This window comes from Chionomys nivalis, chromosome 6 (assembly GCF_950005125.1).
Source record: "Chionomys nivalis chromosome 6, mChiNiv1.1, whole genome shotgun sequence".
NCBI lineage: Eukaryota > Metazoa > Chordata > Mammalia > Rodentia > Cricetidae > Chionomys > Chionomys nivalis.
Window position 1 is genome coordinate 91,482,092 of NC_080091.1, and position 27,816 is coordinate 91,509,907.

The 27,816-nt window shown below is 41.6% G+C and overlaps 1 protein-coding gene across 5 annotated transcripts in view; it reads right to left on the reverse strand.

The window, feature by feature from the left end:
- The window catches only part of Arhgap24 (Rho GTPase activating protein 24), a 398,083-nt gene that overhangs the window by 22,557 nt on the left and 347,710 nt on the right, over positions 1-27,816 (reverse strand). For all 5 annotated transcript variants that reach the window (XM_057772993.1, XM_057772994.1, XM_057772996.1 and 2 more), the window contains one exon: positions 20,603-20,810. In XM_057772993.1, the coding sequence (XP_057628976.1) occupies positions 20,603-20,810 (208 nt within the window). The remainder of the gene's footprint in view (positions 1-20,602; positions 20,811-27,816) is intronic.

Genomic DNA, 27,816 nt, shown 5'->3' on the forward strand with positions numbered 1-27,816 from the left:
AAAGTCATGAGGATGTGTCTCTCTTCTGTCAGGATAACTGGTCTTAAAGAAGAGACACTCAGGGGGGATGCCCCTTCCTTCCCTCTGGGATGCGCTGAGGGGATGAGGAAGATCTGCATGATGGCGTAGCAGGAAGGTTCCAGCTGCAGTCTAGGGAGATAGCTATCCCTTGAGGTCAGCTATGCTGTATGACTGATCATGGACTTCAACTTCCCGAATTGTGAAAAATAAACTTTATTGTTTAAGCTATTATTGTTCATGCATAGCTAATAGCTGCAATGCTTTCTTCCTATGTCTAAGATTACATATGTATGCATATGTAGCATAGTTCCTTCCTTGCAATGTTATTCACATAAAGGACTGATAATCTCATGCATAATTACTAAGTCTACCACACACACATACTCAAACATACAACACACAGAGACACACACTCTAACAAACACAAACTCACACATACAAGCTCTTTCATACAAACTCATACACCCCCTTGCACATACATACAAAAAAGAAATCTTTAAAGAAAAAAAGTGTTCAAATTATTGATGTTTGTTATACCAAGGACAAAAGTAAAAAAAAAAAAAACACACATTATGATAGTAAAAGAAACTAGATGTAAGAGAATATTGACGTATAGGAAGGAAACTTCCAGAAGAGAGAAACCATATAGAGACAGGAATTAGCTGTAGCTCTGGGAAGGAACCAGGGTGGGGCAGGAGAAAACAGGAAATGGGCACAGGAAATCTTGCCATAGTGATAGAATATCCAGATATATGATGAGGTAAATTTATTAAACTCATTTAGTTTTATCTTTAAAATAAGTTTAACTTCATGACATAGCCAACTGAATAAATTTACTTTAGAAACATGATGCCACTGTATAAACTTTCATGCGAAAAATTAGAATCGGAGTTATGAAACATTAAACACATGCTTTAGAGCACAAAACCCAGTGGGTGCTTTATCTCTCCTTGTAGGAACTGCCACCGTGATGTTAAAAAAGAAACAAATTCTCCTGATTTAAAACACTGAAGGGAATCTAAGTAACTGCCAGTCTCTGCCTTGTGTAGATATGAGTATATGATGTTTTCCTATCACTTAACGAGTCAACTACCATTATCCATATTGTGGTCCGACCAATGGTGGTCCCAGCTAGTTTACCATAATGGCAGTAATAAATGCCTGCCACCAGCCAAGGATTCACTCTCATTACTGTTTTGGTTCTGTGGGTTTTCTTGAGGGTGGGGATGCAAGTGCTTTGCCACCAACTATCCCCACTCCTGTGTTGGTTTGAATAAATGAACAGAGCAATTCTGTGAGCTTTACTGTGGTGGCGCAAATGAATGCAGACAGATTATATAGATATATACAGCTTTAATAAGGAAATAGACTTACAGGACCACAGGTTCCCGCGGAGAACAGGAAAAGCGGAGCAAAAGAAAAGGGCTGCTGGGCTCACGCCTGGCAGATTTATCCGTAAACATTAGCCCGAGGCGAACACGCCCCCAATGGGTGGGGCTATGTCCCTACACTTTACTTTTATTTTACATGGGGAAACTAGATGCTTTGTGAAGCCAGTAGGCAGTCCTGAGCTTTAGCATTGTAGGCAGTGGCCACAGACTTCAGTGCCTGGCTACCTATAGGCAAAGTCTGGACTCTTCTCTCCTATGCCATGCTCTTATAAGTAGGTGAACATACACAGATAAGTATACCAAAGACCAAAGAACTTCTTTAATTATTTATTAATTTATAGCCTTGTTGGAAATTAGCAGAGCAAGCCCAATTCTGCAAATATGAATCCAAAGGAAAGCAAAGGTTTTGCTCCCACCATAGGCAGTAGGATCACTAAGTACACAGTAGTGAGAGTATAGAACAAAGAAACAGGTCTGATGTGTAGTTACAGTCTGAGCCACATTCAATCTTTGGTAAGTATTCGTTCATGTGTTTCCCACAGAGGGCAGTTCTTCTAAAAGTACACTCATTTTTCAGACCTTGTTATGCTAAGAGGGATTCATGGAACCCCTGTGTGATGGGAGTAATGTTCAAACTGCAGAATGAACTGATCATTTCCCCAGGGTGTGGGCTCTTCCAAGTAATGCCACCTGTCACGGGAAAAGTCACTGACATCAGCTTGCCTCGAAGAGCAATAGTTTTTATTGTTCTCTCTCCTCTTGATCATATCAAAGAGGAAGATTCACCCCGCAGTCCTTCCCATCTCCTTATTTATCAACTAAACAGATACGCTTAGGGGTTAAAGTCTTTGGAGCAGCTAGAGCCAGGGCTGGTTTGGTGACAGGATTCTGATGTCAGCGCACCAGCTTCACATCCCTGCGAGAGGCACTGTGTTACAATGAAAAACAAAAACAAAACAAAGATACAAGAATACCCACTCAAAAAGTTTGCATAAAATCCATAACGTGGGCTGGAGAGATGGCTCAGAGGTTAAGAGCACTGGCTGCTCTTCCAGAGGTCCTGAGTTCAATTCCCAGCAACCACATGGTGGCTCACAACCATCTGTACTGAGATCTGGCGCCCTACTCTGGAGTGCGGGCATACATCAAGGCAGAATGTTGTATACATAATAAATAAATAAATCTTTAAAAAATCCATAACGTTTAAAGAAAAGTAACATTATTCTCAGTAGATGTGTTATATGGGTATAGTGTTGGTGGGGCTGGTCTGACTCAGTGGTTAGAAGTACTTTCTGCTCTTCCATAGGACCTATGCTTGGTTCCCAGTGCCCATATTAGGCAACAAACAACTGTTTGTAAACCCAGCTCTAAGGTTCTGATGCCCTTTTCTGGCTTCCCCAGGCATCTGCATACACATGACAGACATACATGCATACATATAATTCAAAATTTAAAAAAGAATAAATCCTAAAATCAACATTCAAATAGCGAATGTTTAGAAATTCCTAGAGTTGATGCTAAGAAAATCTTGCCATACCCTTGTGTGTGTGACATAAAATGGCATGAGAGCTGGGAATGCTAAGAGTTACCATAGCTAAGCAGATGGACTCAGAGAGCTGGTGCTATTCAGCACTGAGACAGGCAGTCTGTCTCCCATCTACACACCCGCGGCTTGCCTTAGGCCAGCTACCAGGGAGTTCTTTCCTCCTAAACCCTTCAGATGTGGGACTCCAGCACATTTCCCTAGCCATAGGCCCTCCAGGTACAGCTGCCTACTCTACTTCTCCCATCCAAGCCCATCCTTAGATGTCTGAGTCACACTAGGATGCAAAAGCTTCCTAACTGTGGGTTTTGCTTGAACTGCAGTGTTTGAATCTTCACTGGGTCAAGGCAAACATGTACATAAATGTCCCTTTCATGCTATCCCCAAAATCCAGGCCCTCCAGAGGATGGGTAATTCTGTGTTTTTCACATCAGCTCTGCACTTCATGAAATAACTAATCTTTCACTTTTCACCCAGTCAGAAACAGTATACAGCTCCTGACAATGTTATTTCCCCAGCTTCTTCTGGACCAACCGAGACACTTTGCTAAGACATCCCCGCACATGTGCACACTGCTGCAGCCTGGCTTCCAGCTAACACTTACCAGCTTATGGTTTTAGGACTACACAGCTAAAAAGCAAACCACCTGAAGATGTATTTAAAGCACAGACTACTATGTACCTCCTAATGTTTAGATCAGAAGAGTGGATCTAAATATTTACCTGCAAATTATTCTCATGCAAAATGACACCTGGGAGCTGCGTTCCCATCTGCAGTGCTCTCAGCTTTGAAGACGCCATGTTATAACTCAGATCAATAAAGCCAAGAGCTCTCTATTGCTTTCCAGAGGATTCAGCACTGTTCTTCTAATTTCATAATTTAAAAAAAAAAAAAAACTCTGCTGAGGTATAGTCTGTTATTTTTTATTTAACAATTATTCTTGAGAATGAATGGGAGATAAGAAGGAAGGGTGAAGGAATTATGAACACAGTACACGAGTAGATGGCTGGAGTACCCAGGACACTGGCTGCTTTGCGGGCCCCTTGGACAGAAGGAATGTTGTCCTCAGCTGCACACAACCTTTGCCCTGTCTTGAGCAGTGTTGTGAGTCCACAGCTTCGTCACTGCTGAGCAGCTAATGGTAGGGCGGTGACCCCGGCCCTGCCAAACTCTTGACCCCACCTCCTGGCCCTTCCAAAATGCACCCTGGCAGCTGACACCATCTGGAGAGCTTTGCAAACAACAAAAGATTTCCTAATTGGATTTTACACCTCCCTTATTCTCCTTGCTTTTAAGTGGTAGGGGAGTTTAATACAAAATGTGACGCTGGTTTGTTTTCATTCCTAAGGAGCAAGATGAGAACAAGAATGCTTGGAAACTATGACAGCTATGTGTTTGTTTGCTGTTTGGACTGCTGAGAGAGACTCCCAAACTGCAGGTCAGGGAGAAGAGCTTCTCTCACAGAACTTCGCTCTTTCAAAGAGGCTGAAGGGGTGCGTCACCATGACAGGACCACAAAGCCACATGCTTTTCCTTCACAAGGCTCATGTGCCATGTCGCAGAGCAAAGTTTCAAAAAATCCATGACTCCAATACCATGTAAATCTAAATCCTGACAAACCCCATCTATAAGTCTATATGTCACCTGAAATTATATGTTATAGGTACCAGGAGGCTACTGGGCTTATTGAACTTTGAAATATATGTCTCCCCTTTATTCCCCTATATTCCAAATCTTATACAAAAGTATAAGTATAACTTTAATAATATTTAACAATATTTAAATTAAAATTATGACATTTCATGGTATCAAACTTTTTAATGTTTTAACTGTCATTAGAAAAGATACTACAAAAATCAAATGTCAGGATCCATTCCAGGTTCCCCTCTTAAAAGTGTTTCGCAAGGGTGCTGAGAAGTCCCATCTGGATGGGTGAGTGTGTGCTATCCTGGGGCGCACTGTCCCGGTAGAGAGCACAAACGCCCCCCCCCCCCCAGCTCCTGCTGCAAGGCTTTCTTTCCTACACACCCGCCCCCCACCCCCACCCCCAAGCCTGCCTTGTCTGCAAGGTCCTTTACTGTGGAACAGTTTCCTGCCCTTTCACTGAGGCTACCAACCCAGAGTAGTGAGGGCCTGACTAGAGGGCAGGCCTCAAGGTCCCCGCCAGGGAAAGCGGGCCCCCGCTGCTGGGGCTGCAGTCTCTGCTGTGATCTCCTGGACCTGCTCTGCCTGCGCCCTACTTCCCTTTGTCCCTGGCTCATTGGGGCATCCAGGAGTTCCTGTGTAGGTGCCGAGAAGTTTCATCGGGACGGGTGAGTGTGTGCTATCCTGGGGCAGACGGTCCCGGTAGAGAGCACAAACGCCCCTCCCCCAGCTCCTGCTGCAAAGCTTTCTCTCCTACACACCCGCCCCCACCCCCACCCCCAAGCCTGCCTTGTCTGCAAGGTCCTTAGCTGTGGAACAGTTTCCTGCCCTTTCACTAAGGCTACCAGCCCAGACCAGTGAGTGCCTGACTAGAGGGCAGGCCTCAAGGTCCCCGCCAGGGGAAGCAGGCCCCTGCTGCTGGGGTTGCAGTCTCTGCTTGTGATCTCCTGGACCTGCTCTCCCTGCCCCCTATTTCCCTTGGTCCCTGGCTCATTGGGGCCACCAGGAATCCCTGCATAGGTGCTGAGAAGTCCCATCTGGATGGGTGAGTGTGTGCTATCCTGGGGCGCACTGTCCCGGTAGAGAGCACAAACGCCCCCCCCCCCAGCTCCTGCTGCAAGGCTTTCTTTCCTACACACCCGCCCCCCACCCCCACCCCCAAGCCTGCCTTGTCTGCAAGGTCCTTTACTGTGGAACAGTTTCCTGCCCTTTCACTGAGGCTACCAACCCAGAGTAGTGAGGGCCTGACTAGAGGGCAGGCCTCAAGGTCCCCGCCAGGGAAAGCGGGCCCCCGCTGCTGGGGCTGCAGTCTCTGCTGTGATCTCCTGGACCTGCTCTGCCTGCGCCCTACTTCCCTTTGTCCCTGGCTCATTGGGGCATCCAGGAGTTCCTGTGTAGGTGCCGAGAAGTTTCATCGGGACGGGTGAGTGTGTGCTATCCTGGGGCAGACGGTCCCGGTAGAGAGCACAAACGCCCCTCCCCCAGCTCCTGCTGCAAAGCTTTCTCTCCTACACACCCGCCCCCACCCCCACCCCCAAGCCTGCCTTGTCTGCAAGGTCCTTAGCTGTGGAACAGTTTCCTGCCCTTTCACTAAGGCTACCAGCCCAGACCAGTGAGTGCCTGACTAGAGGGCAGGCCTCAAGGTCCCCGCCAGGGGAAGCAGGCCCCTGCTGCTGGGGTTGCAGTCTCTGCTTGTGATCTCCTGGACCTGCTCTCCCTGCCCCCTATTTCCCTTGGTCCCTGGCTCATTGGGGCCACCAGGAATCCCTGCATAGGTGCTGAGAAGTCCCATCTGGATGGGTGAGTGTGTGCTATCCTGGGGCGCACTGTCCCGGTAGAGAGCACAAACGCCCCCCCCCCCCAGCTCCTGCTGCAAGGCTTTCTTTCCTACACACCCGCCCCCCACCCCCACCCCCAAGCCTGCCTTGTCTGCAAGGTCCTTTACTGTGGAACAGTTTCCTGCCCTTTCACTGAGGCTACCAACCCAGAGTAGTGAGGGCCTGACTAGAGGGCAGGCCTCAAGGTCCCCGCCAGGGGAAGCAGGCCCCTGCTGCTGGGGTTGCAGTCTCTGCTTGTGATCTCCTGGACCTGCTCTGCCTGCGCCCTACTTCCCTTAGTCCCTGGCTCATTGGGGCATCCAGGAGTTCCTGTGTAGGTGCCAGAAGTTTCATCGGGACGGGTGAGTGTGTACTATCCTGGGGCGGACGGTCCCGGTAGAGAGCACAAACGCCCCTACACTAAGGATACCCAACCAGAGCAGTGAGTGCCTGCCTAGCGGGCAGGCCTCAGCAACCCCCGAAAGGGAGCGCAGGCACCTCCAGCTTGTAATGCAGTGTCGCCTGTGTTCTACTTGACCCCGCCCGACCCCTTGCATTCGGCCTTCTTTACGCGGGTCATTGGAATACCACGCATCCATGTTTTGGTGTTGAGGAGTTCACCTGGAAGGGAACGGTTCCTGCCCCTACACTGAGGAGATACACCTAGAGAGTTAGTCACAGCAAAGACTGGTCCAAGACATCAGGCCTCTCCTGGCTCCATTTGAAGGAAAAGATGGGCAGGCGCCAATGCAAGAATTCCCCCAACAACTTGAAAGGCAACGTGACATCACCAGGATCCAGGAATCCCGAAATGAGAAGTGTACACCCTAATCCAGAAGAATTAGAAGAATTCGACTCAAAAGTGAATTTTATGAAAATAATAGAGGACCTTAAACAGGAGGTGAAAAACTGCCACAACCAATTAGAGATTACAAACAAAAAGGTAGAGGAAATGAATAAATCTCTCAAAGATACCCAAGAAAACCAAGAGAAACAAGAAAAAGTAATCAAACAGGTAAGGGAAACGGTTCAAGACTTGAAGAATGAAGTGGAAGTAATAAAGAAAACACAAACCGAGGGAAGGATGGAGATGGAAAATTTGAATAAACGAACAGGAACTACAGAGACAAGTACCACCAACAGATTACAAGAGATAGAAGAAAGAATCTCAGACACTGAAGATACCATAGAGAAAATAAACACTCTCATCAAAGAAAACAGCATAACCAACAAATTCTCATCACAAAACATTCAGGAAATCTGGGACACAATAAAAAGACCAAACCTAAGAATAATAGGGATAGAAGAAGGAGAAGATCTACAGCTCAATGGTCCAGAAAATATATTTAATAAAATTATAGAAGAAAACTTTCCCAACCTTAAGAAAGATATTCCTTTGAAGGTCCAAGAAGCATACAGAACACCAAATCGACTGGATCAAAAAAAAACATCTCCTCGTCATATAATAATCAAAACACAAAACATACAGAATAAAGAAAGAATATTAAGAGCTGCAAAGGAAAAAGGTCAAGTTACCTATAAAGGTAAACCTATCAGACTTACACCTGATTTCTCTATGGAAACCATGAAAGCCAGAAGGTCCTGGATAGATATACTGCAGAAACTACGAGACCATGGATGCAAGCCCAGACTTCTATACCCAGCCAAGCTTTCGTTCACTATAAATGGAGAAAACAAAATTTTCCAGGATAAAAACAAATTTAAACAATACGTAGCCACAAATCCAGCCCTTCAGAAAGTAATTGAAGGAAAATCACAAACCAAGGAGTCCAACAATGCCCACAATAACTCAGACATCTAATGACCCTTCACCAGCACAACTTGAAGAAGGGAAACACACAAACTCTACTACCAAAGGAAAGAAGGAAAGAAAGGAAAAATGACTGGAGTTAACAACCACTGGTCATTAATATCACTTAATATCAATGGACTCAACTCACCTATAAAGAGGCACAGGCTAAGAGATTGGATACGAAAACAGGATCCAACATTCTGCTGCTTACAAGAAACACACCTCAACCACAAAGACAGACATCTACTCAGAGTAAAGGGCTGGGAAAAGGTTTATCAAGCAAACGGACCTAAGAAACAAGCAGGTGTGGCCATACTAATTTCTAAGAAAGTTGACTTCAAACTAAAATCAATCAAAAGAGATGGAGATGGACATTTTTTACTCATAACAGGAACAATTCACCAGGATGAAGTCTCAATCCTGAATATCTATGCCCCTAATATAAAAGCACCCACTTATGTAAAAGAAACGTTACTAAAACTCAAGGCAGTCATCAAACCACACACACTAATAGTAGGAGATTTCAACACTCCTCTCTCACCAATGGACAGGTCAATCAGACAGAAACCTAACAGAGAAATAAGAGGATTAAGGGAGGTAATGAATCAAATGGACTTAACAGACATCTATAGAACATTCCACTCAAATAAGAAAGAATATACCTTCTTCTCTGCAGCTCATGGAACCTTCTCGAAAATAGACCACATACTCGGTAACAAAGCAAACTTACACAGTTACAAAAAAATATCGGTAACCACCTGTGTCTTATCAGATCACCATGGATTAAAGTTAGAATTCAACAACAATGCTATCCCCAGAAAGCCTATGAACTCATGGAAATTGGACAGTCAACTACTGAACCACACCTGGATCAAGGAAGAAATAAAGAAAGAAATTAAAGTCTTTCTTGAATTCAATGAAAACGAAGACTCATCATACTCAAACCTATGGGACACTATGAAAGCAGTGCTAAGAGGAAAGTTCATAGCATTAAGTGCCCACATAAAGAAAACGGAGAAAGCACACATTGGAGACCTAATAGCCCACCTTAAAGCTTTAGAAAGAAAAGAAGCAGACTCACCTAGGAGAAGTAGAAGACTGGAAATAATCAAATTGAGGGCTGAAATCAACAAAATAGAAACACAGAAAACAATCCAAAGAATCAATGAAACAAAAAGCTGGTTCTTGGAGAAAATCAATAAGATTGATAAACCCCTATCCAAACTAATCAAACGGCGGAGAGAGAATACGCAAATTAACAAAATCAGAAACGAAAAGGGAGACATAACCACAGACACAGACGAAATTCAGAGAATCATTAGATCTTACTACAAAAACCTGTATGCCACAAAATTGGAAAATGTAAAAGAAATGGACACTTTTTTAGATAAGTACCATATACCAAAGTTAAACCAGGACCAGGTGAACAATCTAAATAGACCCGTTAGTCGCGAAGAATTAGAAGTTGTTATAAAAAACCTTCCCACCAAAAAAAGCCCAGGTCCAGACGGCTTTAATGCAGAATTCTACCAGAACTTCCAAGAAGACCTAATACCTATACTCCTTAATGTATTTCACAATATTGAAACAGAGAAGTCATTGCCAAATTCCTTTTATGAAGCTGAAGTTACTCTGATACCAAAACCACACAAAGACACAACCAAGAAAGAGAACTACAGGCCAATCTCACTCATGAACATCGACGCAAAAATACTCAATAAAATACTGGCAAACCGAATCCAAGAACACATTAGAAAAATTATCCATTATGATCAAGTAGGCTTCATCCCAGAGATGCAGGGCTGGTTCAACATACGAAAATCTATCAATGTAATCCATCATATAAATAATCTGAAAGAAAAAAACCATATGATCATTTCATTAGATGCGGAAAAAGCATTTGACAAAATTCAACATCCCTTTATGATAAAGGTCTTAGAGAGATTAGGAATACAAGGGTCGTTCCTAAACATAATAAAAGCTATTTATAGCAAGCCGTCAGCTAACATCAAATTAAATGGAGAGAAACTCAAAGCTATTCCACTAAAATCAGGAACACGACAAGGTTGTCCACTCTCTCCATACCTCTTTAATATAGTGCTTGAAATTCTAGCAATAGCAATAAGACAACATAAGGGGATCAAAGGGATTCAAATCGGAAAGGAAGAAGTTAAACTTTCATTATTTGCAGACGATATGATAGTGTACATAAGCGACCCCAAAAACTCCAGCAAAGAACTCCTTCAGCTGATAAACACCTTTAGTAGCGTTGCAGGATACAAGATCAATTCCAAAAAATCAGTTGCCCTCCTATACACAAAGGATAAGGAAGCAGAGATGGAAATCAGAGAAGCATCACCCTTCACGATAGCCACAAATAACATAAAATATCTTGGGGTAACCCTAACCAAGGAAGTAAAGGATCTATTTGACAAGAACTTTAAGTCAATGAAGAAAGAAATTGAGGAGGATACCAGAAAATGGAAGGATCTCCCTTGCTCTTGGATAGGGAGGATCAACATAGTAAAAATGGCAATTCTACCAAGGGCAATTTATAGATTCAATGCAATCCCCATTAAAATCCCATCAAAATTCTTCACAGATCTTGAGAGGACAATAATCAACTTTATATGGAGAAACAAAAAACCCAGGATAGCCAAAACAATCTTATATAATAAAGGATCGTCTGGAGGCATTACCATCCCTGACCTCAAACTCTATTACAGAGCCTCAGTATTGAAAACAGCTTGGTATTGGCATAAAAACAGAGAAGTCGATCAATGGAACCGAGTAGAAGACCCTGATTTTAACCCACAAACTTATGAACACCTAATTTTTGATAAAGGAGCTAAAAGTATTCAATGGAAAAAAGAGAGCATCTTCAACAAATGGTGCTGGCAGAACTGGTTGTCAACGTGTAGAAGAATGAAAATAGATCCATATCTATCACCATGCACAAAACTCAAGTCCAAATGGATTAAAGACCTCAATATTAGTCTGAACACACTGAACCTGATAGAAGAAAAAGTTGGAAGTACTCTACAACATATGGGTACAGGAGATCACTTCCTACGTTTATCCCCAGCAGCACAGACATTAAGGGCAACATTGAATAAATGGGACCTCCTGAAACTGAGTAGCTTCTGTAAAGCAAAGGACACTGTCACTAAGACAAAAAGGCAACCCACTGACTGGGAGAAGATCTTCACCAACCCTGCAACAGACAAAGGTCTGATCACCAAAATATATAAAGAACTCAAGAAACTAAACTTTAAAATGCTAATGAACCCAATAAAAAAATGGGGCACTGATCTGAACAGAGAATTCTCAACAGAAGAAATTCAAATGGCCAAAAGACACCTAAGGTCATGCTCAACCTCCTTAGCGATAAGGGAAATGCAAATTAAAACAACTTTGAGATACCATCTTACACCTGTCAGAATGGCTAAAATCAAAAACACCAATGATAGCCTTTGCTGGAGAGGTTGTGGAGAAAGAGGCACACTCATTCATTGCTGGTGGGAATGCAAACTTGTGCAACCACTTTGGAAATCAGTGTGGCGATTTCTCAGGAAATTTGGGATCAACCTACCCCAAGATCCAGTAATACCACTATTGGGAATATACCCAAGAGATGCCACATCAAATGACAAAAGTATCTGTTCAACTATGTTCATAGCAGCATTGTTTGTAATAGCCAAAACCTGGAAACAACCTAGATGCCCTTCAATGGAGGAATGGATGAAGAAAGTGTGGAATATATACATATTAGAGTACTACTCAGCAGTAAAAAACAATGACTTCTCGAATTTTGCGTGCAAATGGATGGAAATAGAAAACACTATCCTGAGTGAGGTATCCCAGACCCAAAAAGAGGAACATGGGATGTACTCACTCATAATCGGTTTCTAGCCATAAGTAAAAGACATTAAGCATATAATGTGTGATCCTATAGAAGTTAAATAAGAAAGTGAACCCAAAGAAAATCATATAGTCATCCGCATGGAGAGGGGGAAGTAGACAAGATTGCAGGGCAAAAACTGGGAACTTGCGGGTGAGGTGGCATGGGGCAAAGGGGAAATGGGATGAGAAATATGAGAAGGGGAGGATGGGAGGAGCTCGGGGGATTGGGATGGTTGGGATATAGGAAGGATGGATACGGGAGCAGCGAAGTATATATCCTATCTAAGGGAGCCATCTTAGGGTTGGCAAGAGACTTGACTCTAGAGGGGTTCGCAGGTGTCCAGGAATATGTCCCCAGCTGGTACCTTGGGCAACTAAGGAGAGGGAACCTGAAATGACCCTATCCTATACTGATGAATATCTTGCATATCACCTTAGAACCTTCATCTGGCGATGGATCAAGGTAGAGACAGAGTCTCAATTTGGAGCAACGGTCTGAGCTCTTAAGGTCCAAATGAGGAGCAGAAGGAGGGAGAACAAGAGCAAAAAATCAGGACCACGAGGGATGCACCCACCCACTGTGACAGTGGAACTGATTTATTAGGAGCCCACCAAGGCCAGCTGGTCTGGGACTGAATAAGCATGGGTTGATTCCGGACTCTCTGAGCATGGCGGTCAACGAAGACTGATGAGAAGCCAAGGACAATGGCACTAGGTTTCAATCCTAATACATGAACTGGCTTTGTGGGAGCTTAGCCTGTTTAGAAGCTCACCTTCCTGGACGTAGATAGAAGACCTTCGTCTTCCCGCAGGGCAGAGAATTTGGACTGCTCTTCAGTATCGAGAGGGAGGGGGAATGGTGTGGGGGGAGGAGAAGAGGAGTGGGGATAGGGGGAGGGGAGTGGGGGGAGGGGGCAATATTTGGGAGGAGGGGAGGGAAATGGGAAACGGGGAGCAGGTGGAAATTTTAATTAAAAAAGAATAAAAAATAAAAAAAAAAAAAAAAAAAAAAAAAAAAAAAAAAATCAAATGTCAGGACTTTACAGGAGATTGTTACTGATTAGAGATTATTGGTGAAGAAGAACTTTCCAGAGCCTCTTTCCAGTTTTTAGCAAATACACTCTGACTGGTCAAGATGAAAACTAAATCATATTGACTGTTAAAAGCAGCCATGATTAGAACACATAGGAAAAGATAGTTATTAATTTAGCTTTTTTTTTTTTTTTTTTTTTTTTTTGGTTTTTCGAGACAGGGTTTCTCTGTGGCTTTTTTTTTTGGAGCCTGTCCTGGAACTAGCTCTGTAGACCAGGCTGGTCTCGAACTCACAGAGATCCACCTGCCTCTGCCTCCCAAGTGCTGGGATTAAAGGCATGCGCCACCACCGCCCGGCTATTAATTTAGCTTTTTAATATTAATTTTAATTTAATATCCTACACTAATGGTGAATCTCGGTTGACTGAATCTGAGAGCATCTGAAGCTCCCACTGCTTGCTTTCCTGCGAAGGATTTTCTCAGTCAGATTGTTTGAAGCCAGAAGAGCCACACTGGAATCTGAGAGACTTCTGATGGAAGTCCAGATAAAGCAAGACAGAGGAAGGAAACTTTGATTTTTGCCTGCTCACCTTCAGCCTTGTGGGGAGGACCATCTACTCTGTGGCTGCAGGCTTGCTTCACTGATCTTAGAAGCAACTTTGGATTCCCATGCAGACTGGAATCCTCCAAGCATTCAGTGCCAGACTGAACTGCTGAGTCAACCAGCCTCAAGAACTGAACGACTACAAGATTTTTAGTTTCTCCAGTGTGACCAAGTCACTGCTGAACAATCCAGACCTCATCCTGTATGCCAGTCTAATAAATCCCTTTCATATATATTCATTATATTAATTCTGTTCCTTTAGAGAACCATGACTAACACATGAGTTTCTATGGCTTTCATTACATTCCCTTATCTGTTGAATTATGAGATAGGTTTTCAAACACAAGCCTATATATAAGCCACACCCCCTTGCCCTATTACCTCTAGGGGGAAAAACTCATCTAGATTAACTTCGAATAATACATATTCCCAGACAATTCTCTCCAGCTCTTAATGCAGTCTGTTAAGAGTTCTGTATGTAAAATACCAAACCTAACTGGTTAACTCAGCATATAGATGGAACAGAATACGCTACTTGTTGGAGTAACAGTGTTGTGTTCTGGAAAATACCCGCCCCCCATCTGTCTTAGTTAGGACTTTTACTGCTGTGGAGAAACACCACGGCCACAGAATCTCTTATAAAGGAAAACATTTGATTGAGGCTAGCTTATAGTTTCAGAGGTTTAGTCCACTGTCATCATGCTGAGACGTGGAAGCGTGTAGGCAGACACGGTGCTGTAGCTGTAACTCAGAGCTCTACATCTTGTGCAGGCAACAGGAAGTGGTCTGAGACACTGGGCATAGCTTGAGTGTAAACAAAACCTCAAAATCTACCCCCACAGTGACGCACTTACTCCAGCAAGGTCATACCTATGCCAACAGAAAACGCACACACCTCCTGATGGTGTCACTCCTGATGAACTTATGGTAGCAAGTTCCATTCAAAAGACCAACCACACCATCTTTTTGGCACTTGTGAATTTTTGTCCCCCTAACAAAGCAGCTCACAATCATGTCTGGCCACAGACATGCTATTGCTGCTACTTCCTGTTCAGCTCACTGATCTAGGAATTCCTCCCCTCTTTCTAAAATCAGCCACATCCATAACTTTCCACATAAGGGAATCAGCATACTCTCATCACTAGGTCAAAGTATTTACTGTGCACTGATCATCTTCCACCACTACAGATGAGAACTCCAGAAGAGAGTGGACCTGACCTCCCATTCCACCCAAGAACAGTGTCGGAGACAGAAGTCCCTCCAGAGTTACTTGGTAGTGGATGAATGTTTCATATTGTCTTCCAAGGTAACTGTGGAAATTGATCCCATCTCTATATTTCTATCCCACAGTTTCTATTAAAAGATAAATCCATTTTTTCCTATTCTTTTAATCTGAGTTTATAGGACTTGATTTGCTTTTGCCTAATAATATCAGGGGATATTACTCCGTCAAGTTGTAAACTGTGTCCTTTTGGTTTCCACAAGACTTAAGCTGCCATGAAAAGAATCCCAGTACTCAATAAAGTGCGAAACCCCAAGGATAGATATAAGACTTCAAAGAGCAGACCTGCCACTCAACCAGACATCAGGGATTGTGGCCAGACCATCTTAGGCATCTGACTTTATTTATTAAAACTCTTATTGATGGGGAAAGCTTGTTAGTGAAATCCCAGTTAAGGTGTGGCTTTCTGGAGCCCGAGAAAAACTGGGGCATGGACCAGGTGCTCACTCTCTCTGCGTGATTCCCATGGGGCCCAGCTGAGCTTGGACTTCTCATTCCTGTTTCATGAGTTTTACCCTTATAATAAATAAAAATATAATTGTTTTATCCTTTAGCTAGCCTCGTTATTTCCCCAATAGAGCTAATTTCTATAGTTGGCACCCAACACGAGGCTAGAGTGTCCAGTGGCTCTGACCAGCAGTGGGCAGGCTCCATGACATTCATTTTGGGTATAGAATTCCTGGCCATGAGTAGCTGCTACTGGCTGACTTCTGGGTCTAAGGTGGGTGGAGAGATGCAGGAAGTGGAGGCACAAAAGAGGAGCTCACACCTAGTGCTGCCACCGCCACCGTGGGCAATGGCTGAGGAGCTTAGACCCAGCACCACCACCGCCACTGTGGGCAAAACATTCAGAGACCTTTTGGGGAGCACACAATCTGTGATTTACACTAAATAAGTGTTTTTAATTTAAGCATCTCTCTCAGTATTTGATGCTAAATTCAGATTCAAACCATCTATCCGATTACAAGCACGCAGCGACACCTACTGGCAGATAACAGTTATTTCACCTATTCCAGCTAACTCAACTACAGGTAAGATTTAAAATAAAAAATATAAATTATAAATTTATAATTTAAAAGGAAAAGGTGATGAAAAATTTAACAATTCAGAGATTAATTAGCTTTTTTACTTATACTATATATGATGTCATGCAAGGTTTATATGATTTCCCTCCTATATCTTATATTTGATTCTGGGGATTAGTTTTGTCCTCCAAATTTTCTTCTTAAAAACATGGTTTAATAATAGGACAAAGAATAAGGCACTTTAAAAAATAATACAGTCTTTGAAGACTGACAATTATCAATTAAAAGGAAAATTTAAAACTCTGAAGAAGGATACAAACAATTTGACTAACAAAACCCAGTCAAATGAGGTTCTTTTAGAAATGGTACAGTCTTTACAGACTGATAGTAATCTACTAAAAGGAAAATTCAACACTCTGGAGAAGGATACAGCCAATTTGACAAACAAAACCCAGTCAATAACAGAGGGAACTGAGACATTGTCTGAGAGAATTCATACTGTTGAATGTATTAACTGAATTGTCAAAGGGGTACAATAGATTGAATGATAGAATGTCTCTCAGGAAAGTAATATGCATGCTATAAAAATTATGTTCAAGAGCCGGGCGATGGTGGTGCACGCCTTTAATCCCAGCACTCGGGAGGCAGAGGCAGCCGGATCTCTGGGAGTTCTAGGCCAGCCTGGTCTACAAGAGCTAGTTCCAGGACAGGCACCAAAGCTACAGAGAAACCCTGTCTCGAAAAACCAAAAAAAAAAAAAAAAAAAATATGTTCAAGGATAAGACACTATCTCTACCTGACAGACTTCACACCTTAGAATCCTCAATGAGGGCATTAGAACAGAACACTGGACAGGAGATCCAGACTTTACAAAAGGCAATGCACTTTCTCATGACATTCTGGCAGAACTCCAAATAAGAACTTAAAAAAAAAAAAACAACCCTATCGACTTTTCAGAAATTGTTTGCAATTTTACTAGAAAGAAACCTTGAAACTTAACCATCACTTTACTTTTGTAGGATCCCATAAAGAGAACATCACTCCCATGACAGCTGGAAGCAATTCTAGAGGACGATGCCCCTCTCCCAAAAAAGTTTGTCATCATGGTTGGGAACACGGTTTAGGGGTTGTTGATTATTACTTGTATCAGGTAGAGGGTTGGGGTGGAAACTATGTAGGTTCAAAAAGAAAAGGGGGATCATAATAGTGGGTAATAGAGTGAATATTTATGAGCTACTATTTATGGGTAATTTACATTGATATAGTTTTTAAATATTGATACAAGTTCAAATTATATTTGTTATTTTTGTTTACATTATTTGTATACCTATGCAAAGTTATTCTGTCAGATTGTATACATGCATGTTTCTACCGCTGTTTAGGACATTTTGTATATTGATACAACTTTTAGGATATATTTTCATATTGAATTATATATTATTCTTACCTTTGATCAAGACACATACATTGTTTACTTTTTGAGGTCATTGTTCTCATTTGCTGCACATTTGTTTACAGATTATTTAATATTCTGACATGAAGTTTTGGTCTTTAAGTTATACAGATATTAAATATTATAGGTCAATAGTTGTTCATGTTTGTTATACATATGTCAGATTAATTAGGTTCTTTAGATACATAGAGATTATATTCTGCCTAGATAGGTAATCTTCAACCATTTTAAGGATCTGTAGAATATGGCATTTAAATAACTTAGGGTTCTGTTGACATAAGACATGATTGTTCCTGACAGCACTGATCTATTCCCCAGAGAATGTTGAGCACCAAAGACACACTTGAAGCATGTTTTATTCTTGGCAAACCTGGCCTTTGGGCAAGTAACTGCCCATGCATTGACCACTGACAAAATGTACAATGTCTGGACAGGACAAGCAGGATACAAGAAAAAGACTGTCAAACCTTGCTAAGACAGGGTAAGACAGTTCTGAAAAATTCCCTGCCTCTGAAAATGGTCTGTCAGTTACACTAGGCCTTAGCCAAAGTTGGTTACTTCAACATTGCAAATGAGACATGGTAATTCTAAATCACATTATGCTAACAAATAATATTAGCTATAATATCATGGAAATATTATTTTCTAGAATATGCCATAATCTTACCAACAAGTATGTGTAAAGCCCTTAGAAAAATGTTTGAAAAGGATATGAAATTCATTATTTTCTTATGAAGTCCAGTGCAGAGGAAGGTGTTTTTTCCATCACATAACATCCTACTACATCAGATTCCTCGCAATTCAGTGCTAAAAATGTACACTTCCTCCAGCTGAACTGCAATCCTTGTGGTGTGACTGTAACTCTCTATATAAGGGCTGCTCATCTTCAGAGAGGAAGACATAGACTTCATAGACATAGCATATGGACACTCGAAATCTGTCCTCTGATGCTAGTTTTGAAATCATTTATTTATCTTCACACTTAATATTTCTTTCTCAAAGGGCCCATGTAACATTTTATAAGTTAGGGGCTGGAGAGATGGCTCAGTGGTTAAGAGCACTGACTGCTCTTCCAGAGGATCAGGGTTGAATTCCCAGCACCCACATGGCAGCTCACAACTGTCTGAAGATCCAGTTGCAGGGGATCTGACACCTTCACACCAGTGCACATAAAATAAAGTTAAATAAACCATAAAATATTAAAAAAACATTTTATAAGTTATCTATAAAACTTTGTGAAAAGGAAGTGTTTCAATCAAATTTGTTTTCCCATTTGCCACTATGTACTATTTTGGGGAATTGAAGACACATGCCTCCAAACACTCTGTCTTGTTGTTATTTGGAGGCCATGGAAACTTTGGATGGTAGAGTCTAGAGTGAAATCTTCTTATCAATGGAGTGTGCCCTTGAAAGGGACTGGAGAACTTGGCCCGCCCTTCTCTCCCTCTTGTGTGTCAGCCATGAGATGGACAGCTGTGCTCTGCCCTGCCCTGCCCTCCCCATCACCACACGCGTCTTATCTCAGGATTACGAGCCATCATTCCATCCCAGACTGACACCTTCAAAGTGAGAGCACCACACCAGCCTTCTTCTGAAGTGTGTTGTCTCCGACATTGTTGTAGCAACAGAAACTTAATGAAGTGTGTTAATATGAAATTAGTATTTTTTCCAATTTTTAAGGTCTGCATAATATATTTGCTCCAAGTGAACCATTATTTCATTCATCATCTGTTGGGAAGAATAGATTTACTATTGTAAAAACCAATAATAAACAATTTTATATTTAAGGTTTTCTTCACATATCTACTTTACCCCTAGGAATAAATTTGTTTAAAGGGGGAACTTACAAGCATATCCTGTTTTTTCAGAGTACCAGAGTTTGGTTTCCAGCATTCATGATGAGTAGCTCATAACTGCCTGTACCTCCAACTACAGGGCATCTTACATGCATGCTCTTTTGAACTTCATGTGTGCCCAAACTCACATCCGTATATTCTCTTACACAGATACACATGCCTACACATAATTAAAAATACATCTTTAAAGGAATAATTAATGTTTTAAAGACCACAGTAAGTTCAGTTACTTTAGGGAGACTATAGCTCATGGCTGTGGGACTGGGCAGGACAGAAGCTTCCGTCTACACCATACTGAAGCACGCTGTGGTTGATACTGGAGTTGATGCCTTGTCCACACTGTCAGCTCTGTGATCATCATTAGACCTTTGCTGGCAAGACAGTAAAGGCTTTTGAGTGCTGCAGTGAGCATGGCTTGTGTTCTCAGTGCGAACACCCTCTCAGTGACCCAGCCCTTACCACAGGTGTTAATGTCTTGTCTTTCTGTCCCCTGGAGCTATGTCTAGTGGCACTAGTGTGAGGCTGTGGGGTGATTACAGAAGGTACTAGTGGGGAAATTCCGTCTTCAGATATGTATGACTAAATGGGCATGTTTCAGCTTTCAGAATGTAAAAGTTTCGGCCGTATAATGTAAATGATATTAAGATATAAGATTATTTTTCCATTAAATGTTAAAATAAAAGATGGAGATCATTTACAAAATATCAATAGCGAAGGAATAGTTTCTTGTCTGGAAGCTTCACTATTTATCAAATTTTACAATTCTTTACTTCTCCTGACTTTCCAAATATATTGTAGACTAAGGCAGAGCTATACATTCTTAAATATGATATTATCACTGAAATTATATTCCTAACATCTCTATATATACTTATCACTTTTTGAAACATCCCTTAACTGAAAGAAAAAAAAAACTTTTTAAAAGACATACAACAGACTTATCCTCCCAAAACAGAAGTTCAATACAGTTTGAATTCTAGGATGGAGGTCACGCGTGAGTAACACTGTTGCAGGTGAGGCGAAGTGAATGGCAGGGAACAACACTGGATGTTCCACAATTTTTCCTTTGTTACTTGGAAAAATGAATTCAAAATCGTGCTGTCAAATTTAATACTTTACTCTCCTCATATCTGCCACATCTGTCACTAGACACTCAGCCAGGACATGCCTTTGTCCAGTCTGAATGTCTCTTGAGGGATGGTGACCTGTCTGACGTACCTGTCAAAGGCGGGCTTCTCTCCACAGTCGAATGCATCCTGAAGCTCCTTGACGAGGTTGGCCTGGCCTGGCAGTCGGAAGAGGCCCTCTTCCTTCAGGCCCCGCTGTCGGATGAAGTCCGCACACTGCTCCACCAGCATGGGCGCCAGCCGGTCCCCATATCTCTTCTCGTATCGGACTGTGTCTTCTAGTTTCTGACCAAAAATACCTGGAAAAAGAAGAGATGAAAGTAAACCCATTTCCCCTCATTCACTGCTGTCTTCCTTTCAAACCCACGGTAAAGGACACAGGTTGGAACAGTCACAAGTATCTGAGGTTTGCTATTTCCCATTGGTGTACAACCAAATTCACTGCATACACTTGTCCAGTGGACCGGGTTTCCCTCTGCCACCCCTTCTGGGGATATTCTATGCTTAAATAATATAGGAAACTGAAAACTCATATGAGTTTCCTGAAAGGAGAAGGAAGAAAAGTAAATGCTATGTGCTAAGATTGTGCAAGTCCCCGGAGGAGAGGGAGGATATTCAGCAGCTATAGAGTCAGGGATTCAGTAACAACAGATGGCTCTGCTCCCGTCTGTTACATAACGCATTTATTTACAGACTCATAATTGCAGAATCATCACATTCCAAACAATAAAACATCTTACTACTAGAGAATTAGCCTTGCTGGAAATGGTACCAATACACAAACGAATCTTTATCTTGTGTCACATCTAACACAAATGGAGTTCACATGCTGCTGTTATGAAAGAACAATCAGAAGTGGCATTTTCAGGGGCAGTGGGCACGGCAGCCCGTCATGACAGAGTGATGCAGCTTCCTTTGTTGTGTTTAGAATGAGCAGTTCCTGGATAATGGTGTGGCAAACACTGTTCAATAATTCAGCAACCATTCGTGCTCCTCTTTTCTCTTGGCATTTCGACTTTAGAAGCCAGGAAATAAACACGTCTCCCATTTCTCTTGCAGCAAGGTGGCCACATCTTATACCACAGCCTGAGAAGGGGTGAGAAGCGACTGTGGATAGTTGGTTTTCTGTGTGAGAAGAGTTCTAGATAGATTCATCAATGAACTAACTCCTTCCTGCTTATGCCTTTTCTAATGAGTTAGGAGTGGAGAAGAATCAGGCACAGCTATTAAAAGGAAGGCAACAGACCCTGGGTAGCAGTGGTAACTGGTGTTGGCCATGAGAAGCAATGAATTACAACATTCACAGGATTAAGAATTATCAAAAATAACTAATGAACTGGAGAACCAGGATTTACTTGTTAGACATGAATTTTTAAAAATTAATATTAAACTGATACAAAAATGTAAAGGTATTCATATTTATAGGGTACCAGGTGATGGTTTAATACATGCACATACTATTCAATGTTTAAACAAAATGTGTGTATTTTCTCAAACAGTTGTCATTCTTTTAGGTTGAAAACATGAAATCCTTTCTTCTGGGTTTGTTCTTTCTATTTATTTGTTTGTTTGTTTGTTTTTTACGTAGGATTTCTCTGGGTAGCCCTGGTTGACCCAGAGCTCACTCTGTAGACCAGGGTGACCTTGAACTCAGAGTTCAACCTGCCTTTGCCTCTGCCTCTCAAGTGCTGAGATTAAGGCATGCACCACTACCACCTACTGATTCTTTTCTCTTTTTCTAGGTGACTGTCACCTACACTCAGCGGCATACCAGACATCTTGCTTCTGTCCAGCAATAACACAGTATAATTCACCAGCCTCTCTATTGCTTGTTCCTTCCAAGTCTTTTTAACCTCTGGTATCCACCATTGTATTCTTGACATCTAAGAGATCAACAGTTTTGGATTCTATACATGAATGATCTCATATAATACTGGATTTCCTGTGTTGTTTTGTTTCATTTAACATAATTTTTTCCAGTTCCATCCATCGTTTTTTGAAAAGCAAGATTTCATGTTGTATGGTTAAACAGTAGTCCTTTCTGCTTGTACTAGAGTTTTCTTATTAACTAGTTGATAGACATTGGTGGTTTCACTATAGTTAAGGGACTACAATATACATGGGCATACTAATATTTCTTCAACATGCTTATTTCTGTTGGCTAGACTGATACATTGTATGGTGGCTTTATTTTTAATTTTTGGAGAACCCCCTTGACTATCATAATAATTTTATCTACACGTTCCTGCCATTTTGATCAGAACTTTTGTGGATTTTTGATACAATTATTTTTACTGCAGTAAAGTGATTATGGTTTTGCTTTGCATTTCCTGATGATATTGAGCCTTTTCATGCATACCTACTGGTATTTTGTCCTTGTTTCTTTTAAGAACTATCTATAAATGTTTATACCCCATCAGAAATATACTTATTTATTTTGCAATGCAGTTTTCTGCGTGTGCACGTGTGTATCCCTTTTTCAAATGTACCCTATACAAATCGTATCTCCTACTCTGCACTCTGGGCTTTTCACGCTATTCTTTTCTATATAAAACTTTTATAGCTTGATGCCACTGCACTTTTCTATTTTCTGGTTTTGTTCTTTGTGCTTTAAACATCTTAAGCAGAAAAATTTAATATTTCCAAGCCAATGACCTTAAGTGTTTCCTTGTATTTTTTTTTTCTTACACCTTATTCATTACAGGTAGGGTCTCTCAGTCAAGCTCAGAGCTCACCGATATTGCTGGCCTTGCTGCCATCATGCTCTGGAATCATCTTTCTCTGTTTTTTGAGGCTGGAGTCGCAGATGGGTTTCATGCCTAGCCAGCATTTAGATGAGTTTCTGGGGATCTGAACTCTGGTCCTTATGCTTGTACAGCAAGCTTGTTAACCATCTCCCAGGCCCCTGACTTTAAGTTAATAATTATTATTGCACTTAAAAAAAAAAAAGAAATGCTGAACCTAACCCCAGCAGTACTTTCCTCCAGATAGTTTTTAAATATGAGAAAAACAAGTCTGCATTTGTTCAAAGTGACATTAAATCTTTAGCCCCACATTTTCTATAAGTTGCAACAAAGCAAACTTTTAACCCATTGGTGTGATTTCTTTGGAGCTATTCTAGGTTTGCAGACTACTCTTGAGCAAACATATGGTCTTTATTTTCCTGTGAGCTTCTTTGAAAACAAATGTTAAGTTTGATGCTTTGATGGTATTCTGTCAAAATTCAGAAAATAGTCTTTCACAGCACTGCTAGGTGATTTAAACACCAAGCATCAATATTGAAGAGTAAACTTCTGTGTCTAAGGCTTTACTCTAGACATTAGATACATCTTGATACACGCAAAGGCTGTCTCTCCTAATCTGGAGAGACTTCAGGAAAGCTGTTCCCATTCACCTCCCAAGTACACTACAAGTGTGAACTACTCTCTCAGGATGGAATTTCACTCAACAATAGAGTAAAACCGGGTCTCCAAGCTCGCACAACTTCTTTTCTCACTGGTTCAGGAGATACTACAGGGAGATCTGGTCTACCTTTGACTTCTTTGAGCATGCAGGCTTGTCTTTACATTAAAATAAGATTCTCCTTAGAAAGCATAGCAAGAAACATTTATTACATATCATATACTAAGTCCTCGATGTATATTCTTTCATTTCCATGAGATATTTAGAACTACTACATTCCCTATTCATGTGCGGGGAAATGGGTTCAGAGAGATTCAATAACTTGTTCAGGTCAGAGCTCCAATGACAAAAGTGGAAGTGACCTCCTATTCAGATCATCTTCTGTAGAACTTTCGGCTGTCCGCAAGTATCAATCATCCTCCCCTTTAACCGCACTTGTCATGCACCTTCATTTCCAGAAAATTTAGAGTTTTAGATGTAAGCAAAGTCACATACTTTCCAGGTCAGGCGTTTTACCAGGTGTCTATTATCTACGTTCTCCCAGCTCATCTCACAGCACCCAGGAGGCAGGCGCCACCTCCACTGCCATTTTATGGATGCCTTACCAAAGAATTTGTCGAAAGGTGACCAAGCCAGTCAATGGTGAAGTCTAATTTCTCACAGCTGAGGGATCTCAGAGTCACATGGGCTCTGTTTCTTACACAGTACTTAGGGTAGATAGCTGTTGAAAAGAGGGTGGGAAAGAAGCCTTCCATTTCCAACTCTCCAGTCTCACTCTGTCTCACCACAATAAAAGGAGAGGGGTTCAGAACACTGAGAACTAAAAAGTGAGGTGTGGAAATAGAACAAAAAGAACAAAATAGAGAAAGGCCTCTGGCATTGACTTCAGTGAGTATTTCATCTCTGTTGCAAGAAATATATACACTTGGCAATAAGCCCTGTAAAGAGATGACGTGTGTAGACACGCCCATCTTGCAAAGGAGGGTGAAGATTGTCAATAGGAACAGACACCTCACCTACAGCTCTGAGACAGAGCTGGACCCACCTTCTCTGGATTCCTGTGGTGGGTACGAGCTACCTCCTACATAAGAAAGAACTTACTGAGAGAGATCACTAGTGGGAAAAAGCATAATAATAATAATAATAATAATAATAATAATAATAACAGTAATAATAATAATATCACTGCCTGATTTAAAATTTCCTTTGGGAGACCAGCACAATTCCAAACATTAAAATTAACAAGAAAGAATCAAGTTCATGCGTGTCCTAGCAGCATGGGAAAGGACACATTAATTAGGAGGTTATTAGCAAGAATATTCTTATTCTCTGTGTATGAGTCATGTAAAGAGCCCCAGGGATGGACATTTTAGAGTCCCAGTGAAGGTTCACTCCCCAATAATACTGCCCTTGTTCATCTGGGTGACACTGGTATGCTCAGATGACTCTCTGGAGGGACACTGATGGCTCCATAAAGTCTCTCCCAGGACCAGACTCTTCACCGGACTGAAAAAGTCAATCACACAATTGACGTCATTCTACATGAATAAGGTGTGTCACCTGTGTTCTGCGACACCCTCCTTCACACGGGGTTATACTCCTAGGAGTGAGGGGCAGCTACCCACAGAGAGAATGTGATCAGATAAATATATTCAAATTTAACCCCTCCTAAACATAAGCAAACCTGAACTGACTCTCTGTGTTCTGCTGCTGCCCACTTTCCCCCTTGATTCCTGCCTTGGCCTAAGAAGCTCCTTGCTACCCTTTATCCACTTATTCACCCGTTGCCATTTGACATCTGGCCCTGTCGCTGTATGGAGCCCACATTTTTTCTACAGTTACTAACACTTTCCGAGTTGCTAAATCTTGGTCATCTTCATTTGGTTCACTTTCTGCCTTGGTATCCAAGAAGCCCCTGCATCCTATTCACTCCCTGTCTGGAATTTCCTCAAAATGTGACTTCAAATAACACTGATTACAGGTTGCAGCCTAAATAAGGCACAATGTATCTCTGCATGACACCTTTTAGCATGACACCTGCCATGGTCAAGTCACAGTTTAGCTGATGCTTAGTGTCTTCTTTGATTCCTTAACCCATTGGTTTATTTAGCTGCTTATCCATACTAGACTAGTCCCTTAGTCAATGAGAGAAAATTGTGCTTCTCAATAGCAAAGTTAATAAATTAACGAGACAAGTTATTTATGATTATTTATTTTGATTTTATGAATATTAAGTGGGCATCAAATATATCTTTTCAATATTTACAAACTCTTCTATCTGCACATGCTTAGCGTGCACAGTAGAGGGGGAGAAGTCAGTCAGTGTTTGATGGTGGCACACAGGCAGGGACTGAACTAGTCTTAGCTGCAGATACTTCAAGGTTCATACAGACTGAGTATTCCTCATCGGAAATTTGTGGACCACAGTGGTTCTGATTTAAAATATTTTTAGATTTGAGGCTATCTGCAAACATAATGAGATACTTTAGCAATGGGCCCAAGGTTAAACAGAGTTCACCAATGTCTGCATACATCTACACACATAAACTAGCTATATTTTATGTAGTGTTTTAAATAATTCTGTGCTTGAGAGAGTTTCATGGTATTGAAGTTTCTACAGTGGAATCGTGTTGCCACTAGAACATTTCAGATTTTGGATTTTCAAATTTGTATTGCTCAGCATATCCACCAGCATCCCCAAGGAATACGCTGCTTCAGATTCCTGGGGCATAAGGTCAACATGGATGAGACTAAAGTCCTGCACAAACATTTGCAGAATGAACTATGCATGCATGAAACCAAAACATGTCATCTTCCCAATTAAACAAAACAAATGAATAACTACACAAAATGAAATGAGATGTGCTGCCAATTTATATAAAAAGCCATAAAGATAGAACAGTCCTTGTTTTCGAGTGAAACAAACACATCAAACTTCCTAATTGTTGCTCCAGATCTTTGCTATTGGTTATTGTAGAGTTTCTGTCCCATCTGGTCACCAGATCATATGCTCAGCAAAGAGGAAAAAAAAATTCTGGTTCCTCTGTTAACTAAAGCTCTGCTAGCAGACAAATCCTGCTCTCGCTGGGGCTGTGAAAGCTTTCAATAAACATTCACGCTTCCTAAATGGATAAGACAAAATAAAAGATGGCTATTTTAGTTCAGAGCAACGAAAGCCGGCCAAGGCTTACTTCTGTCTCTCACCAGCGTCCTAGTTCAAAAAAAAAAATTCTCACAAGAGTGCTAAATCTAAGAGATAAGATTCATAGCAACGAGCAGTCAGTGAGAGCAATCACGCGGTCAGAAGGAGGAAAGGAAGAGGAAATAAAGACTTGGGAAAATGAGGAAAGGACCCTAGGATGGGTAGCCGGACACAGTGGTCCCGGTCTCAGAAGAGGACAGCAATTATAGACAGCATCATTTATATCCAGGAATCAAGCCAGAAGACTTGCATGTGCTTCAAGGATGTTCTTCACCAGAATCTTTCTTCTATAGCCAAAAGACGCCAGGTGGCCTGTCTCAGGCCCCGTGTCTAATAAAGAAGCCTATGTAGGTTTACAGATAAAGGTACGTGTGATTATGAAGGTCTTTCTTCCTCTCTCTTTTACTAATTCAACTCAGGTGTTTTTCACAAGTGTGCTGCATGTTCCCTTAGGATCATTGAGGGAAAAACTCAGTCTCATGTAGGTTAAGTCATTCTCTGCTCTCCAGATGAGTTGGGAAGTCAACCTTTATTCCCAAGCAGCTGAGGCTCCATATAACACTTGGTACAGTACTTCTCCCAGGTTGGCATTCATTATTCCATTTTCCCTAGGGAGTCTGCAAAGTCCTAACTTGAAGCACTCAGTCTGTCTTTCTTACATCCGCAGCAGCGCTTGCTGGGGACTCCAAACAATGCCACTC